This window comes from Triturus cristatus, chromosome 4_2 (genome assembly GCF_964204655.1).
Source record: "Triturus cristatus chromosome 4_2, aTriCri1.1, whole genome shotgun sequence".
Classification (NCBI taxonomy): Eukaryota; Metazoa; Chordata; class Amphibia; order Caudata; family Salamandridae; genus Triturus; species Triturus cristatus.
In genome coordinates this window covers 483186986-483205960 of record NC_140586.1, presented here as the reverse complement: position 1 = coordinate 483205960, position 18975 = coordinate 483186986, and the positions used below count along the sequence as shown (strand labels likewise).

General features: G+C 43.0%; 1 protein-coding gene across 2 annotated transcripts in view; it reads left to right on the top strand.

Moving 5' to 3' along the window:
- The window catches only part of AK5 (adenylate kinase 5), a 2642541-nt gene that overhangs the window by 1488031 nt on the left and 1135535 nt on the right, over nt 1–18975 (top strand). For both annotated transcript variants that reach the window (XM_085602038.1, XM_085602039.1), the window contains exon 7: nt 17736–17826. In XM_085602038.1, the coding sequence (XP_085458164.1) occupies nt 17736–17826 (91 nt within the window). The remainder of the gene's footprint in view (nt 1–17735; nt 17827–18975) is intronic.

The window sequence follows — 18975 nt, the reverse complement described above, 5'->3', positions numbered from 1 at the left end:
ATAAGTGCGGTATTGTATCTTAGACCTCAGTTGTAAATCCTTAACTTCTTTACATCACTCTGTAGGACAGGCTCACATTGACCATGCACAGCTATCTAAAATCTCTCCCTTTCAAAGGGAAATGCTAGAAGCCCCAAATAGTGAAGATGACGTTAAAAAAAAAGTACCTTGAATCTACTGGCTCCTGAGCTAGTCTGGTTCTTGGGCGTTTTCTATAAAACATGTATCAGTAAATTGACCCAGAGGCTAACTGTTCTCTTTAACTGTTGTGCTATGAAAGGGGAAGTTGCAGCTTCTGTCAAAATTTGACCATTACAGTTATTCCTGAAGTTGGCAAAGACACAAAATGCTGCACCTCATATGGGCTGCTCGGCCTCTTCAATATAGATGTCAAAATATATTCCAAAATGTTGGTGATAAGACTGGACCACATCCTGCCTGGAATGGACTAATCACTTCTGATTAGAGTAGTTTCGTAGCTGAAGTTCAACTAATTGATAATTTAGGTAGGGCAATCCACCTTGTCGAGAAAGTAGATAAAAAAAGGAGCCAGAAACAGAAATGAATCTCAAAATTTATATGAAATAGGGCTAGGCGGAGATTAGCAGTACGCTCCTGCAACAAACTAAATATATGATGCTGCCCAACTTTAGGTGACTATGAAATGATCTAGACCGGAATTGGATATTACTTTATCTACCTATACCCAATAATGAGATGAATTTGGCCTTGTGTAGTGTAACTGGTCCTCATGTCAAGAGCTCTAATACCTCCGGGTCGAGTTTGCGCTACATAAAATTACAAAAAAACTCGAAGAATCACATGCATGCATTTGTATTTTTTCTTTTTTTTTATACTGTGAGGCTTGTGATGTACTTATGAGTGGCCTCCCTTTGTAGCCTTTCTGTTCGCTATGAAGTTCTAAAATCTACTCAAAGATGAATAAACCCAATGGTCTGTAAACCCCCTGTGCAGACCTTAATACCACGGAATGCTGCTAAATTATCCCTCTCGGTGCCCAATTCTGAATGATCTCATGCAGTTGCTGATGGAGATAAAATGCCCATGGTTATTTCCTAATGGGAATTTGAGGTGGAAACCTATCTTCGCTTATTGTTCCGCTAAAGTACATAACTGCGATTTGCTGAAGTGTAAGAGATAAAAATAAAAGCACACTGTGACTACTGCATATCAAGCTAAGCCACATTCACGCACTGTACGAGCGCAGGCAACGCAATGCAATGTCTGACTCATGCTTACTCTGTATCCAAGATTCTTTAGAGGGAAATTAGTCCGCCATATAATAAGACTTCTCAGCCTGGTCCACGCATTGCTAACCCCTTCCTTCCACTTGAGTGAAACAAGTACCTGGCTGTTTAAGAGCTATGTGAATCAAAGGAGTCCTTTCCACTTAATTAGGCAATTTAAAAACAGCTCGAGATGCAGCTGCCCTTTTCCGCGGAGCACCATATAGTCATTCTATTTACGCTGTAACAAGCAGCTGAACGTTGCACAAACAGGGTCCGACTGGGATAGAAAACAGGCCGGGCACCCAAATAAAAGTGATGCAGATCGGTTAAAAAACAGGCAGTGGCGGCTCGCCGAGAAAGTGCTGCGGGGCAGTGGGACAGGGCGGGAAAGGGGCAGGGTGGGGGGTAGTAGAGTCCGACACACGATGGACAGGAGTGAGGAAAGGAAAGTAATTCAATAAAACAATTCACCTTGCGCGCAGCTGCATCGCCAACTCCGCGATGCAGCGCACGCAAGGTGCATTGTTTTATTTATTTAATTACATACCTTACTTATGTCTGTCGTATGTCGGACTTCACTAACCCTCCCACCCTGCCCCTCCCCCGCCCCGCAGCACTCCCTCGGCCAGCCGCCACTGAAAACGGGTGTCCCATGTTTGTAAATTGGGGCAGTTTTGAACTTCTAAAAACACGCTGTATATGTGTTTTGCAAGGAATGGAAGTCTGCATGGATTTGAGCTTGCTGCAGGGAATGTTTGTGGTAATATCTGGAAAATCAACAGTAAAATCCAGCCCGGCAGGCCATGAAACAGGCCCACACAAACAGCCAGAAAAACGTCCCCACACACTGACACTGACCTTTCAAACCAACCCTTCGGCCACTGGCTGATTGCCTGAGAGGCCAGTCCTGCCCTGTACACATAGCATTTTATGACGAACCAAGCCGCTGAAGGGCCACACAGATCGTTTTATGATCACCTGAGCTGTCCGAAAGCTCCGCTCATAATTTGATGAGGGACCCTGTTGTTTTTCAGTATTTCAATGTATCTGATTTCAATCAATCTGCTTCCATAGTTTACTGTCACTCGTGGAATGTTGCACTGATTTTGCAGGCCTCGGTTAAACCATCACATTGGTGGGCCATCTTAGATTTTGGAGAATGGTGAATGTTGGAAGATGTTAAGCATGAGACATAACATTGCCTTCTCCTGGATCTGGGCTTCTTAAGTGCCATATTCAACACATTCTGATGACACAATGTAGTAAAGACGCCACTCCAGTTTCTTGTCCAGTGTTCTTCATTCCTGGTTGATGTCCTCAGCAGTTACAGCTGCTTGCCTCACGCTGTCAAAGCGGTACTGAGGTCCTCCACATAACATTACCTGCCAGGACATTCTAAACCCACCTGGGCATTCTAGTCCAGGACTACATTGTTGCATGACATCAACACTATAACTTCCTTACACCACCATATTTGTTGGATTATGGGGTTTTCAGGGATAGATGTCAATGGGAGCTTATTAAATACATGATAGAGCGCTGCCTACTTGTACGTTTGTGCTCCATGTGTCCCTCATTTATCCACAGTACTTTTCGCTATCACTTTGAGAAAATGAAGTGGTTTGTGGAGGAGCATGAGTGGAAACTAACTGATTGTTAATCATCAGACAGAGCTCCCTATTTTTGACTTAGTGATCCAATTGCCACATCAGTTATATGTGTCCACACTCCATATCATCATGACCTTGAGAAGTCTTACTCTTTCATAGGGTGGGCAGGAGTAGGCTGGTGAAAACTTTACAGAACACTGCACGCTTGTGGTACAAGACCGCTGAAAATGCATCCTGTAGAGCATGCCATGATCTCAGCACCAGTGGTATGTATGTCACAGAAGGAACAATCATTAACATATTCTGAACACCAGAACCAAAGGCCTGCAGTGAAAGGCATGGGGGATCAGCAGATCTCAGCCAGATGCAGTACACAATGTCACATCATCATGTTTGAGTAGCAGAAGCGATTTGTAATGTGTCAACAAACAATATTTACCAAGCTTCTAGTTGAAGCTATTACTTTCCTTGGTTTTAGGGCCCATTACACTACTTCTAATGTTCATGGGTATCTCTGGCCTTTTGCGCAAGCGTTCAGCAGAACCACTCCATGTGCAGATACACACAACGTCAAAAGCATATTGATTTACACTCTGCATGATGGTGGTGTCATCCACATTCCAGAGCAGAGCAGTGGTACCAGGTAATTACATTGCAGAATACTAACTATCCTCTCTTTACAGACCTCTGTCACTCTATACTGAGTGCCTACTACTATTTTATCCTTGGTTACTCAAAACTCTCCGGATCCTTAACATACTCTTGTGATCAAGAGCGGAATATCATTTTGTGGTCCACGCACTTTCTGTTTTTAATATCCTCCAAAAGCACACTTGAGCATCCTTTGAACCCATATCCTCAGTGTCCCTCGCTACCCTTCTTACTATTGAAGTTGCACATGTTCTTCATAGCCTACTTCCTAACCTTCAGTGGCTGAGCCCTCAGCCTCCACTGCTATATAATGTTTCTGCTCTGCCCCTCCTCTTCCTCTTCCGTGACTTCCACAGCAGCCAGCCTTGCAGCGGTCCTGACAGCAGCTTCTTCTCTCAGCAGTTCTTGACCATATCAACACCAGCTTTCCTAAATCAAGGTTGCTGCATTTGTGAGGGATACAATGACATCCCTCCTGCTCCTCGTGGTATGAGAAGTGATCTTCCATTCCAGTGAAATTGAATATACTCACAAACTAAAAAAGACCAAAATAATCCTCGAGTAACCCAATACTTGAAGGCCCTTTTGCACTGTATTATGGCAGTTTTTACATTTCACTCTCACACAAAGGGAATGAAGGAAGTGATTGCGTGGGGACAGCATTTCAGAATGTTAGTGTCATATGGATCACGGGCTCTCATTGAGTGGATTTACTACCAGAATACTGTGGTTTCAATATTGACTTGCTAAAATATATTGCAAAATTATCAACTTCAAAGAATATATATCTTGAAGGTAGGTAGATGTTAAATTAAGAACACCAAATCGATACTTAGCTGCCCATACTTGGCAGTTCTGGTTATTGTTTGCAACAATATTTTGGTAAATTGAAATTTTGGTCCTGGATATTATAACGAACCATCATGGAGTGCAATCACGCACCAGCTGTGAATTATACCCATGCAAGCTCCAGCATCTGAACTAATCCCACAAAAGAAAGAGAAAGAGGCTGAGCTACTCACACAAACTGTCCTGGCATGCACACATTCATGTCATAGGTTCAGTGGGGCAAATTATGTACTCCTCATCCAGCAGCCTGCAGATCCAACGTTCGTATGGATTTTCTGCATGTCTTTTTTATATGGTAGTATGAAAAAGTATTATATCAAATACACAAAAAAACAACACACTAAACGTCCTATACTTTTTACATTCAATCGAGTTAGTAAATTTGAAGAATATTAAAAATCCTATTTAGAAGCTTATATACAATAAGTACCTTATTTTATAAAGCAGACTTCAATAAAGTTCTTTAAACCAAAGTATAAAAAATTCACAGCTAATAGTTTTCCTGAAAATATAAACTGAATAGCAAGCCTGAAACATTTAAAAAATCGGTAATTAGTTCTTCTAGCTGGCACTATTGCCGAATTTGATGAAACTTTCTAAGTTGATTATTTCTTGTGGCATACATGCATTCTAACATTCTCACCCTTTCCATTTTAGGCTGCCATTGTGCCAATGGTGGGGCCTCTGCCGCTTTCTAAAATTTTCAGAAGTAAGGAATGTGTAATGAAAATCCAGATAAAAATGAATTTGCCTTCCTGTTTTGAGAAGACAATATAATTGATCAAATAACCAAAAGCATAAGAAATCAAACATTTGGTGCCAGAAATTGATCATTAAGGGACAAGTATAAAAAACATGTAGCTAATGACTCAACGGATTGGAGCAATCTCAAAAACACTGGTTTGATACTGCTGGGAAGGTCTTATTTATTTATAAATTTTTGTATGACACGAACATGACCCCGAAGGGTATCAGAGCGCTTCGCATTTTGAAAAAGAACATAGTACAGGGAAAATGGCAAAGGGGTAACAGAGAATAACATATTTAGCTAATATCTTAAAGTACAAAGATGAAAACAAACATTACTTAAAAGGGTATAACAGATACGTTCATACAAATGTTGACTGTGAAACACTATACTGGCTCGCACCTAACCTATTTTCCCCAATATATCACTTCAAAGCAAATGGAATGTACCCCAAAATGTGTGCACTCAAAATAAGCACCCACTGTCAAGGTGCGGTCCTACTGGACCCAAAATGTTCCACATAGAGAGCAATTGGTGCACCAACACATTAAGGACGTTTTTATCTCTTCTGGATGCATTGTATACACCCAGCAACTGATCCTTGAATATAGTTGTTTACAACTATTTTAAATTATTATTGGAGTGTTTGAGCTGTCCGATCTTCAGTCATCTACTTCGGTTACAGATATACTGGCCCATCACTTAGAGCAAAACCACTTCTGCCCTGAAGAAGTCCATCTCTTTGGAGGAAACGCATTGGCTGGTCTACCCTATATGTTGCTTGATATTCCTGATCAATAAAAGACGACTTGAAGAACAAATCTTGGATACAGACTGTATATTTGTTAATGTATTGGTGCACCAATTGCACTTTATTTGGGTATAACAGACAACTCTGAGCTTTTTAGACCAAAAATAATGTAGTCAGAGGGTCATTGAGAAAGCAGATGAGCCATGACCATTTAAGGCAAGAACTTGTTCATTAGGATTATTTTCACTTCATTTTTGAAGACAGCCGTGGATGGGATCCTGCGTATTTCCAGTGGGGGAGAGTTCCAGATCTTCAGTGCAAAGCCATAAAAGGCTCTGAACCTTGTTCTCTTTTTGCGAAAGGTCTGAGGTTTCAGTAGGAGAGAATTTGCACTTCTTGATGGTCTACCCCCTCCAGATAGTTCTAGCTTTTGAGCCAAGTAAACAGGGGTTTTGAAACAGAGGGCTTTGTGTGTCAAACAGGCAATCTTTAGCTGTATTCTTGCTTTGTAGGGTAACCAGTTTAGAGATCTTAGGGCTGGGAATATGTGAGCATTTCTCTTTGTACCCGTAATCAATCTGGCAGCGGCATTCAAGGAAGCCTTGAGTGGGGCCAAGTTATATTTGGGGAGGCCACAGAGCATAGCGCTGCCATAATCTAGCCTCAACAGGACAAGCGCTTGAACCACCTGCTTGAAGTCCTCTTGTGGAAGGAATGGTTTTAGATTTATAAGAATCCTCATTTGTTTGTTAGAACCCTTGCACATCTTACTAATATGATTCTTCATGTTCAAGTGCGTGTCCAGGGTGATTCAGAGAAATTGAGCTGAATCAATGATATGAGGGGCGCAGTTGAAGGCAGTGAGGTGTTTCATCCAGAGGTCTATCTTGGAGGTGTGATTAGGAGAAAATATAAGAAGGAATTCTTTTTGTCATTATTGAGAAGGAGGTGGTTCTTAGTTAACCAATTTTGGGTATTCGTCAGGGTAGAGTTGAGCGAAGTGAAGTCTTCAGAGGAGGGGATTTTTAGGTAAAGTTACATGTTCTACGCATACATATGAAAAAGAATGTTCATGGAGTTTAGTGTATTCGCTAAAGGTTCCTGGAAAGAGTATGGGCGAAAGACCAGACCCTTGAGAGACCCCCATGAAGACTGTGGAAGGCTGGGATAGGGATTAATTCACCTTGACTATTTGGGATCTATTGTGAAGGAAGTACGAGAACCATTGCAATACCAGCCCGGAAAGGCCCATCCTGTGTTCCAGAATGGCTAAGAGGTTGTCGTTATTAACCGTGTCAAATGCGGAAGAAAGGTCAAGGAGGATAAGGAGGCAGGATTAGTTTTGGTCTAGCATTTTTAAAATGTCATCCATAATGTGAGTGAGCGCTGTTTCAGTACTGTGACCGCTCCGAAAACCAGATTAATCCAAGAGTTTGAAATTCTCAATGTGCATGCAAAGTTGTGATTGCACAAATTTTTCGAGGAGCTTAGCCAGAGTGGGGATGATGGAGATGGGGCGAAAGTTGTTGAGATCAGTTCTGTTTGCATTAGGTTTTTAAGAATGGGTGATACCTGAGCTGCTTTTAGACATTCGTGGATCTTGCCTTGTGATAAAGAAGCATTGACAATCTTTGCCCAAAGGGGGATGAAGGCATCCGTGATTTCTTTGAAGTCAGTCAGTGGCAACGGGTCGCTGAAGTGATTAGAAGGGTTGATACTAAGCAGGGTTTTGTAGATGTGATTTTCACTGAGAGGAGTGAAATAGTCCCAAGTGGTCTTGTTCTTGGTGTTAATACTAAGTGGCTTTAGCCTCTCTGATAGAGCAGGAGGGTCCGCGATCTCATATGATGGAAGAAGGGTCTTCTTAGATTTGAGGTCAATACTGCTGAGTTTAGTTTTCTCCATAAAGAGAGCAGCCAGATCGTCGCATGAAGGAGAGGCGTCTCCTGAGCCAAAGTGGTTGGGTGCTTTCGCTGATTATTGTTTGACAATTTCAAAGAGTTTCTTGGGGCGATTTGAGGCTTGAATAAGTTGGGATCTGAAGTAATCGGCCTTAACAGTCTTGATTTGTTTATTATAGGAGCTACTTACCAATCTAAGGACTTTTAGGTGATCCAAGGAAGGTTTGTATCTCCAGAAACGTTCAGCTGTCCTTAGGTTGAGGTGTTCAGAGTTTAGTTTGTCTTTGAACCAGGGTTTGGAGAATTTGGAGGAGGCATCTTTTTGTTGTAGAGGTGCTATGGAATCCATGATACCAGAGATAGTGGAGTAATAGAAGTCAGTGAGATAATGTACATCAGACATATAATCTTGGGAAGACAAAGCATATTTACATTCAATTGCTAGACCTTCCGTGTTAATATTCCTGAGTTCACTTTTCCATTGTTTGATTTTCTTCAGTTGATCCCTTTTCCGGATCACCTCCCTCTTAATAAAGAAGAAGATGCTGTAATGGTTGGACCAATCACAAGGGGTAATGTACTCCAGTGTGATGGTATTACCTTTTGTGATGATGAGGTCCAGAATTTCTCCTTTGTTGTGAGTTGGACAGTCAAAGAATTGGGTAAGGTTCAGATCCAATAAGAATTAATTTAGGCAGATTACCGCTTGGTCCTTAGGGTTAGACCAGTGAAGGTTGAAATCACAGACGTAGATTTGGGACACTAAGAGGTCGCCGTTGAAAGAGGTGATTTCCATTAGTTGTTAAATGAAGAGGAGGTTATCACCAGGAGGGTGGTAGAAAGTATGAAGCTTGCACAAGGTGATTACTAGAGATGTTGAGGCATTATGTAAAAGTTGCGGAGTATGATAGAGCATCCATCTAGAGAGAAAACCATTAACTTAAAATTAGATGCTATAAATAGTTTATGCCCAAATAGTAAATTTTCAGGCCCTTGCAGAGGGATGATATTAGTCATTTACTTGCTCAATTTTCCAAAGGAATCTAAGAATCACAAATTCAAACAATTTACCTGTTTTTATATTATAAGTGGGCTCCAAAGGTTGGTTGGCTAGCCTCCTGTTAAGCTCCAGGAACACAAAAGCTGAAGAAGCCTGTAACCTGAAAAGGCAAGCTGACCAGCTGCAGCTGGACTTGCCCAAGGCCCTGCTGGCGGCTTCTGGGAGATTGAGTTCTAACCCTCCAAGAGTTGCCCACAAGGCTATGGTTCCTTGGTTGGTGTTGGAGTGTACTCTTCTCCTGCTAGACCAGAAAAACTGGACACTTAAACACTTTTTCCCAAAAGGAACCAGGTGCTACCACCACTGAGCTGCACCCACCAATGTTGCCTCACCATTTGGATTCAACTTGCTGGTTAGCCCCACTCAAAGAAGTTTGACTTTCAGAGAAGATTCTAAGTCCGAACGTGGAAGGCTTCCACCAAGGTTGACTTCGAGGAGTAGCCACCTGCCAATTAGACTTTTCTGTTCACAGACTTCAGACTGCTCCTGCTCGAATGTTCCTGCTATCAACACCACGTGCCTCAAACTTCCTACCAAAGCCGATATTCTCTCCAAGATCCTGCACTATAGTCCTTCTTCAGATCCAGCCTGCAGCCCAACCCACGAACAATCTCATCGAGATTTTCTCCAGAAAAATGACTTGGGGGCCTCATTTATATCTTGGCAGATGGACTGCTGTTCCTCCATGTAAATGGAGTAAATACCTCTGTCCGCGCAATAGAGGGACCGCCCGTCAAATGTATAAATTACCACCAGGCAAGTGGCCCTTTATAAGGAATTGGCAGAAAACATCATCACAGCAGTTCCTGTTGATGCAATCCTCTGTTTGACGAAAGGCTGCATCAAATGACACAACCCTGCAGTAAACGACGCAACCCTGCACCAAACAGTATTCTTTTTTTATTCTCAGGAAGAAAATCCCAAAACGGGATTTCCTTTTTGAAAATAAAAAAGTTATGCTCTCCTCACAATGGAAGTTATCTCCGATGCTGGGGGGAGCATTATCTGTTTTTTACTGTCCCTCACTGCATGCCGGTGACAGACAGTAAAACAATGTGTACATGTCCGCCAACCTGGTTAGGCAGGTGGAAAGGTATCCATCAGGGCCAGACTGGCTACCAGGCATTTCTGAGTTAAGAATGGAAAACCAAATGGTTTTAAAGTATGCTTTAAAACCATTTGTTTTGGTTTCTTTACTTAGAAGCAAATGCAGGTCCCCATCACCATAATTCAGCCCCCACTGCAGTAAAATCGGGCCCCAGCTTGGCAGTCGACCAAAACGCCCGGTAGCCAGTCCGGCCCTGGTATCCATTTCTCTGACGGCCCTTATTCCATCAGACCGTAGGAGAGGTTTGTTTATGGCGGTGACTGTGTTGTTACCACCGTGGCCAAACCACAACAGGTGAGAAGACCTTCGTGTTGGCAGTATGTATACTCGTTCGCTGTTGGGACGGAATGTACATACGGCCAACATATAAATGAGGCCCTAAGCCCTAAGCCAAACTTTTAAGTGGGATAAACCTGGTCCCTTTATCTAACACATGCTCCACCACTGTCAGCTCTAAATTTTGACTTTGGCCTGATCTAGTGCAATCAGATACCTGTGGTTGGAGTTTTGCACTTTTTAGAGCTAGAATAATCTACAGCTTTGAAAAATCATATCTCCAGTTCCCTACATCAGATTTATAAGAATCCTCATTTGGTAGTTAGAACCCTTGCACATCTTAGTAATATGATTCTTCATGTTCAAGTACGTGTCCAGGGTGATTCTGAGAAATTTAGCTGAATCAATGATATGAGGGGCGCAGTTGAAGGCAGTGAGGTGTTTCATCCAGAGGTCTATCTTGGAGGTGTGATTAGAAGTAAATATAAGAAGGAATTCTTTTTGGCATTATTGAGCAGGAGGTGGTTCTCAGTTAACCAATTTTGGGTATTCGTCAGGGTAGAGTTGAGCGAAGTGAAGTCTTCCGAGGAGGTGATTTTCAGGTAAATTTGCATGTTATCTGCATACATATGAAAAAGAATGTTCATGGAGTTTAGTGTATTTTTTTAGTTTTTGGGTCTATTTGAGGATTAAGATTTATACTAATTTTATAAATTGTATTGGGATTTTTATTGTGTTCTTTTTCTACTTATTATTTGTGCTTTACACATATTTTTGTATGTTAAGCCCGTCTGCACTGAACTATATCTTCCAAGGGTTGAGATCAGGTTTAAGTTGATAAAACCTAACTGGACGTAGAAAGGAATTGTGCCATTATTTCTTGGAGAGGACTGCCATCACCTTCGACTAATAATCCACTTTGTCACACTGCACATGCGGCCATCTTCAAATTGGGATTTCTTTGTGAAAACACCATTCAAAGATGGTTGCCATGGCGTGCACATGCATGCATTTCTGTTTTGTCCTTGCTTAATCAAGCAAGCATTAGCAAAGTCAGTAGCTCACCATTTGCTTTTAAACCAGACCAGTCGACTTTGCCAGTGTTTGCCTTATTACAGTTGCCTAGGATGTCACAAATAGGCTGTAATACGAAAATTAGAGACATGTTTTGTACAGAGGTTTCAGACTTCCATGTGTAAGGAAAAGATATAGGAGCCTTTTAAGAATGTGCTATGAATGCCAACCATTCCGCGTAGGCAGCTTATTCAACCGTGACGCTAGCTAAAGTAAAAATCCGCAGCAGTCTTTGATAGCAGAGTGGCTGGATTACGAGTCTCGACAGCATTACAGTAATAAAGTGTTGAAACCAAACGCTTGGCTTTTTCACTCATCATTTTAAGGTCTGTGCGAGTAAATAAAACATGAGATACCACCTAATGGCTTTAATGCATTTTGAGCACGGTGTAAATATGCAATCAACGGATGCTTTCGCTGCTAGTGCCAAACAAGGCTTTATTTGTGTGTGCAAGCTGTGTGACTATGAATAATGGATCGTGCCGCGCCAGAGCTGTCAGCCCTCCGCAAAATAGGCTCATTACGTAAGATAAAAGAAAATGTAAGAGCATTCTTCAAAGAGGTGCTGGTGATTTAGTAAAACTGAAAACAGAGCATGGCATGCTGAGAAAAAAAAACATAATGATACTAGACAGGGAATAAAAAGGATGATGGCTCTGGGCAGCCAGGGAACAAACCCCAGGCTAACAGCAGAATCTTCCAGAGGTTCATGTGCAAGAGCTTTTGAGCTGGGAAAACCTAAAGAGCTGAATATTGCATGAAAAATGAGCTGAAGTGCGCACTTGTGTAACTGTTTGATTGGAAACACTCACTGGAACACTTTTAAGGATGTCGTAGAATAGGTCGTCGTCTAGCAGCGCTCTCTAACGAGGGCATTTGAAGGAGTGCGACCGTATTTCCAGGATATCCATGTGCAACACATTTATGTAGGACAAAAAATGGTAATTGTTTACATTGTTGGTTTTTATTCTGAAAACATGGTGCGGTTTGGGTAATCGAAAACGGAAGTTCAGTACTTCCTAGTACGCATGGCATGGTCTTTCATTCCACACAGCTAACAGCAGTCGCTACTTGTTATATGTTTGAAAGTCCACGGAGATGATAACTAAAGATGTATTCATTTCACATCCTCTTTTGACCAACATTACGCGATCACCAGGCTTTGGAAGGTATCTTGTGTTCTTTATTAGGCCTGGGCAGTGAACTGCGCTCCGTTCTAAGTTGGCGAGGGCAAGCTGCCGCTCGGGTAGAATTTCGACCCGCGCGGTAGGAAGATCAGCGTGAATGGCAGTTCGCGCTGCACTCCGCAGCTTGCGGAACTCTGCAGAGTTTTTTTTTCACTTTGCGAAGTTCCACGTCTGCGAACTACACCCAGGACTACTCTTTCTTTATTCACCATTTGCTTCCAATTTTCTAAAATATCCCTGAGGAAAATTCCCTATAAAAACATCTTAATATAATCCACAGTTTACCCAAAAAAGCCTAGGAAGGTATTTTTGCCTGAACTCCACCCATCTCTCAGATGTTGTTACTGGGGGCTAGGTCCCCCAGAAATACATTAACCTATCTATATGCCTACCAAATAAGACATGATTAAATTTAGGATTATTTGTAACTTTGTCACGCTTTTCATGAAAGAAGGTACTCACGTCTCACACATAAAATAGAAAATCGACCATATTCTTATGAAAAGAGAAAAAACGATAAGATTAGTCTTTAAACTGTTACGTTTTGGATATCCCCATAAGGTTTGGGTGACAATGAGAAAATATCATTCTAGCCTCTTACTCCGACTTCCAAGCTCTTCCCCATTCTCAGATTCGCAGATTATTTTTCACAGCAACTGAAAATGAAAAATGGAGGAGAAAGGTTTCACCAGTACCCTAGGTGATGACCATGACAGCTCTTTTGGGTGGGGGGCAACTCTGGAGATGTCCTCCACTCAAGCTCGTTCGTCCCTGGTGGAGGGCAGGCAGTTGCCCAAATGGAGGAATTGATGGCAGTCAAGCAAGCTCTGTTGCATTTCCAGGGTGTTTTGTTAGGTCACCATGTACTGTTCAGAACGGACAGTAAAGTGAGAGTAGCCTACATAAGCAATCAGAGGGGCATCAGGTCAAGATCCATGAATTTAGTAGCCAGGTAATTGTTGGCATGGGCAGAGATCAGTCTTCTTTCTATCTCAGCTATCCAAATCAGGGGGGTAGACAATGTGATTGCGGACTCTCTCAGTTGGATTTTCCCAACCCTTGCAGGAATTATCTCTGAAGGTGTCTGTTTTCAGGGAAATCTGTCAGAGATTTGGGGTTCCCTTTCTAGATCTTTCGGCCTCCTGAATCAGTGCTCAACTTTGGAGGTTTTGAGCCCGGGCCTCACAGGAGCTAGCGTAGAGGGTGGATGCACTTCTGGTTTCTTGGCCCAACAAGCTTCTCTATGCATTCTTTGCTTCTCCTCAGATTCCCAGGATTCTGTCCCACCTCATGAGAGAAGACAAGACAGGATAATGGTCCTGATGGTTGCCTTTTGACCCAGGACGGCATGATTTCCGACTCTCTGCTCCCTGGCCCATCAGAATCCTTGGTTACTTCCTCTCTATCCTTCCCCTTGCTGGTTCTCGACCAGGGTTCTTGGTCAGAGTCAACAGCTGTCAGTTTGAAAGTTGAGAGTAGAGGTTGGCCGCATAGGGGATTGGCAGATCACTTAGTGGTGGCAGTTCGAATTTCATGTCATCATTTCACGTTGCACTTTTATGGGCGCCATTGGGTGAATTTCCAGGCTTGGTGTACCGAGTATTCTGTTTCTCCAGTGGATTGTTCCCTTCCAGAGGGAAAATGGGAATCAGTTATCAGTTTCTACGTTGACCCCAGGGGACTGCTATCTGTGCTTTTCAGGCTCCATGTGGCAATATGGGGAATTCTGGTGCTTTGATGTCCCGCTTGTTTAAAGGTTTTTCTCATTCTCGGCCATTGGTTGAACCTCTGTTGCCATTTCGGGATCTCCTATAGGTGCTTAATGCTTTGACTTATGTTCCTTTTGAGCCCCTTGACCAGGCTGATATCTAATTTGTTAACTTGAAAATGGTGTTTCTGATGGCTATCACTTCAGCTAGGAGGATAGGGGAATTGGCGGCTCTTAAGGCAAAATAACCTTTTCACACTTTTTATCAGTATGGGGTGGGGCTTCAACTAGATTTTGTGCTGAAGGTAACTTCAGCTTTCCACAGAAACAAGGAGGTTATTTTGCTAGCACTTTTGGAAGTTTCTGAAGCATTCCAGGAATTGGGATGGCATTTTCTGGCTGTGAAAATGGCTTTGCTGGTCTAATTGAATTAGACTGCCTCCTTATGGAAATCTGACTTCCTTTTTGTTTCATTTGATTCATCTCGTAAGAGTGAGAAGGATTCTCTGGTTTCCATAAGTGGATGGATTTAGCAGGACACTTTTCTAGCTTACTATTTTTCTAGGGTTCTTCCCCTGGGTGGCATTCAGGGTCGTTCCAGTAGGAGTCTTTCCTCCTCCTGGGCTTGGTCAAGGGGTGTGTCCATTGCTGAGGCTTGTCGAGTGGCTACATGGGCTTGGTCCAAATACCTCTGTTAGACATTATTGACTACAGAATGTTCTGCATGCCCATAAGAATTCTGGGCTAGGCGTTTTAGACTCTGATCTGCCCTAATTTTTCTTCTGTATGTTTGCATTTAATTAGTATTATTAAACCTTTATGTTTTCGCTGCATTTTGGTTTATGTCTATTGTGTTTTAAGTTACAGGTATCTGAAGGTCTTTTTGGTACCACTTTGTTATTCCTTATGAGTAATAAATGGAATGGGAACATAAGGGTGTAGAGGTAATGTCTTAATTACTTACCAGAGAGTCTTCATTACTCTTAGTCCTGTTCGTCCCCATCCCATTCATTATGTCACTCCCACCCTCCCGGTTATTGATACCTTTAGATGTTGGAGGGTGCTTGGTATCCCAGAAGGAATGGTGGCTAACGGGTACCCTTATAGGGTACTGCCTATGGCTGAATGACACTTGTTTCAGGCATTCGTATTTTGTCTTGGGGAGGTGGATTCAACTCATGAGTAATGAATGGGATGGGGACGAACAGGACTAAGAATAATGAAAATTACTGGTAAGTAATTAAGACATTTGCACCCCTGTCTCTGCCAGGTAACAGGAATCATATCATCCACTGAGCAAGAAAGCAGAGTGATGTGCTTTACTAGTATCTAGTGGTAAAACCTCAGTCATTTTCTTTTATGCTGGGTTGTGCTGGAAAATGTCATAGAAGATGCCATTACCTCTAAATTCTACGGAAAGACCTAGATGCATGTTGACACATTGTACTGTAGCTGAGTGATGATAGGGAGGAGTGTGGCACTCTTCCTCCATGAATAGGGGACAGGCATAATCCTTCTGAAATAATGGAAATAGGTCACCGTACCAAAGTTGTTAAGGTCATGCTGAAATTACAGGGAATTCTCCCAGGCTCTCCTTCATGTTCTTAAGAACTCATTATATCAAAATTGTTGGAGAAACCTCATAAAGAAAGACCGCCATCCCGTCCACTATCAGGCCACCTGCAGCAGCTCTCATGTTGCATGGGCAAGGGTGTCACTTAGAACTTGATGGCTGGAACAGATCTGCTGGGTGGCTGCCACAGTGGCACTTATCTTTGGCAATTATGACCTCAGTAGGTTCAGATAGGGTACTTGGATGGCAGGTGTGGCCTATAGGCCAATCACAAACAGGTAGATGTCTTTGGCACAAACACGTGCGACGTCTTGGCCGATCATGTCTCCCACCTCAGTGGCAATGAAGGATTCTGACTCCGATGTAAGGAGCACCAGACCTTTGGTTTCACAGAATGCTGCTAACCTCACATGATGCTTTGGGATTTCAGATGTACTGTAAAGTTGATGGCAAGAACTTCTCATGTAGGCCGGGACATCCCTCCTCACATAGATCGCTCCAAGTGGGGTGGGTTGGATTGCACTTGTGAAAACATTTTCCAGACGTGGGACGGGCAGGGGCGCAACACAGGCCCCCGCAGCCCCCGTGGTGCGGGGGGCCCCCTCAGCAGAGTTCTCCGGCCGGAGAGCTCCCGATTGTGTCCGGAGGGGGCCCCTCCACGTACCTTGCAGGGAGGCCCCCACAAGTCTCGTTACGCCACTGGGAATGGGGATCATGTGTCAACAGCAGGGCCCAAAGTTTTTCTTGGGAAGCCTGTACTATTGAATGCCAGTGTTGATTAACACCAAGGATGCATGATCATGGTGAATCTTTCTTCCACAAGCATACACTCCCTGTCTGTCTCGCTCATTTTTGTATTTTCCATACCTGATTTCTCCTTTTCTCACTGTTTTCCTATCTTTCACCCCCCCCCCCCTCTCCTTTACCTGTCTTTCTCTGTCTTGCTCTGGGTAAGGGTTGGATAATAAAAAATGACCTTGGGTCAGCCAATGAGAGGAGGCATAAGTCCCTACCTCGTCACAGAGTGGGGTTGGGTGGGGTGAGTGAGTTGCAGACCCCACCCCACTCTGTGGTGAGGTGTCAGTGATAGATACTCAGCCCTGGAAAATTCAGGGCTTAATCTGAAGTCAAAAATAAGGACATGATGGACGGAGCGCTGAAACGTTTCAGACACTCACCCCCAGTCACAGATCTGGGTTGAATCCATCATCGTTCTTTAGCTCACTTCGCCACCTCAGTTCAGACACAGCTATATGCAAATCAGTCTTGACCCTGTGCCTCATGGAAACAGTCCAGCCCAAACTGCCAAGCTAGGTCTTCCCTGGACCAGAAACAAGCATCCTGGGACCGGTTTCAAGGTCATTTATATTTATGAATTAAGTAAAAGTACAAAGGATACTTAAATGTCAATTTGGTGGTAATCATTTTCGAAGGGGAAAGTAGTTTTTATGCCATGGGTAGGGGGGGAGTTGGATGTCAGCCAAGGTAGGAGGAGGGGCCCTTATTGGCCCTACTGTGTATGTTTCTGAAGCAAAAGTGACCAATCTAACTACTCTTTGCACATATTATTTTGCAAGTGTTTTCCAAAGCCAGAGTTTGCCTCAGATGGCGACGAAACAACAGACTCGTACCATGTTATTTGCGCGCCACCTCTTGTGAATCAGAACATTTCTAGAAAGCGATCCAAACATCTATTCTCGCATTTCATACACGCTTGTAATGCAGACTTCATTTATTGTAATAGAGACTCCCATTTCCCAAAACATCAAATAATTGACAATGATTGAAAATTGCAGTTTATGAACATCTGGTCATGTTTAAGTCGATTAAAATTAGTGAAACTCCCCGGCGTTCAATGACTTTATTCCCCTCACATAGTAATGTTATAATAGGTGCAGCTGCTTACAAACAATTTGTTTGTTTTTTGTCGTTCATTGCATGACCTCGGTAATATGCAAATTGGTGACTAGAGATTTTGCTTTTCCACAGTTCGATGCCGACAGAGACGAAGAGGAGATTTTCTGCGACATCAGTGCGGCAGTTGATAATAAGCTCTTAGCATGCAAGCATCCAGTGGCAGGTAGGTTGAGAAAATTAAGGATACCGCTAAGTTTTTCTATGCTGTGTTTGTTTCAATGCACCCATAACAGGTGCACAGGTAAGGACGCTTTGTACCTGTGAAAGTTGAGAGATGCTTTTACGAGTGAACACAATTAGACATGAATAGTCAAATAGCTCCCTGCCGGAAAGATGCTAAGGCAAACCGCAGATTCTTTGTTGCAGGGCGCCGATTCCACCACCACCCACACAAATGTAAATTGAATCGTGCTATATGTAAAAGACTAGAAATAATGCGAAATAATAGCAAGCACCCAGCCACAGCTGCATACTGCACGTTACCAATCTGTTGGCACCCGGACTGGGGGATGCTGGGACCCTGAGACTATGAGAGAAGACTAAGCTTTACATATTGTCCTGAAAGAATATTGTACCATGAATACAACCGATTAGGAGAGCATGGATCCCGGAAGACAGTGCAGCTCCCCACCCGCAATGCTGTAGCAGCAGCCGAACTATACAGTCTTCTGAAAGCCTCAGCAGACAAGTTACACTTTACAGATAACACCAAAGTTTTATTCTTACATCAATAAAAAACAAAGTAATTGGTTCATAGAATTAGTATATGCATATCCCCTTAATTGCAGAGTCTGTTTCTCCTTCCTATGTTCACAGATCCCTTTTACTTTATTTCAGTAACGTCTGAAAATGCAAAAGAGCTACAGTGCAGAAGTGTAACAATCAGGAGCTGTGCAAGGTGTACCGCAGCAGTGGGGCACCTGAGAGGTGTAACGCTCTGCTCAGACAGTGCACATCTTACAGAGCTTTATGAATAATATGGAATGAGCTCGCGGCATGGATCCTCCTGCTCTAGAACATATATATCATTATAGATGGTTACAAATGATTAAAAGAGTGTTTTTGTGTGTCACTGGGGGATGTCAAGTAGACAACGAGAGTGAAGCTTTCCCTTAATTCACAGTTACACAATGTACTATCTTGTGTTATGTATGGTCCTTCAAACAGGGCCGGACTGGCCGTAGCGGGCACCTTGCAATCCCCCGGTGCGCTGCACGGGTGGGGGCCGGTTTTGGGCCCCTGCGGGCCGATTTTGTTACAGGGCCGTTTTTGCAACAGAGCTGCAAAATCGGCCCAGTAACAAAATCGTCCG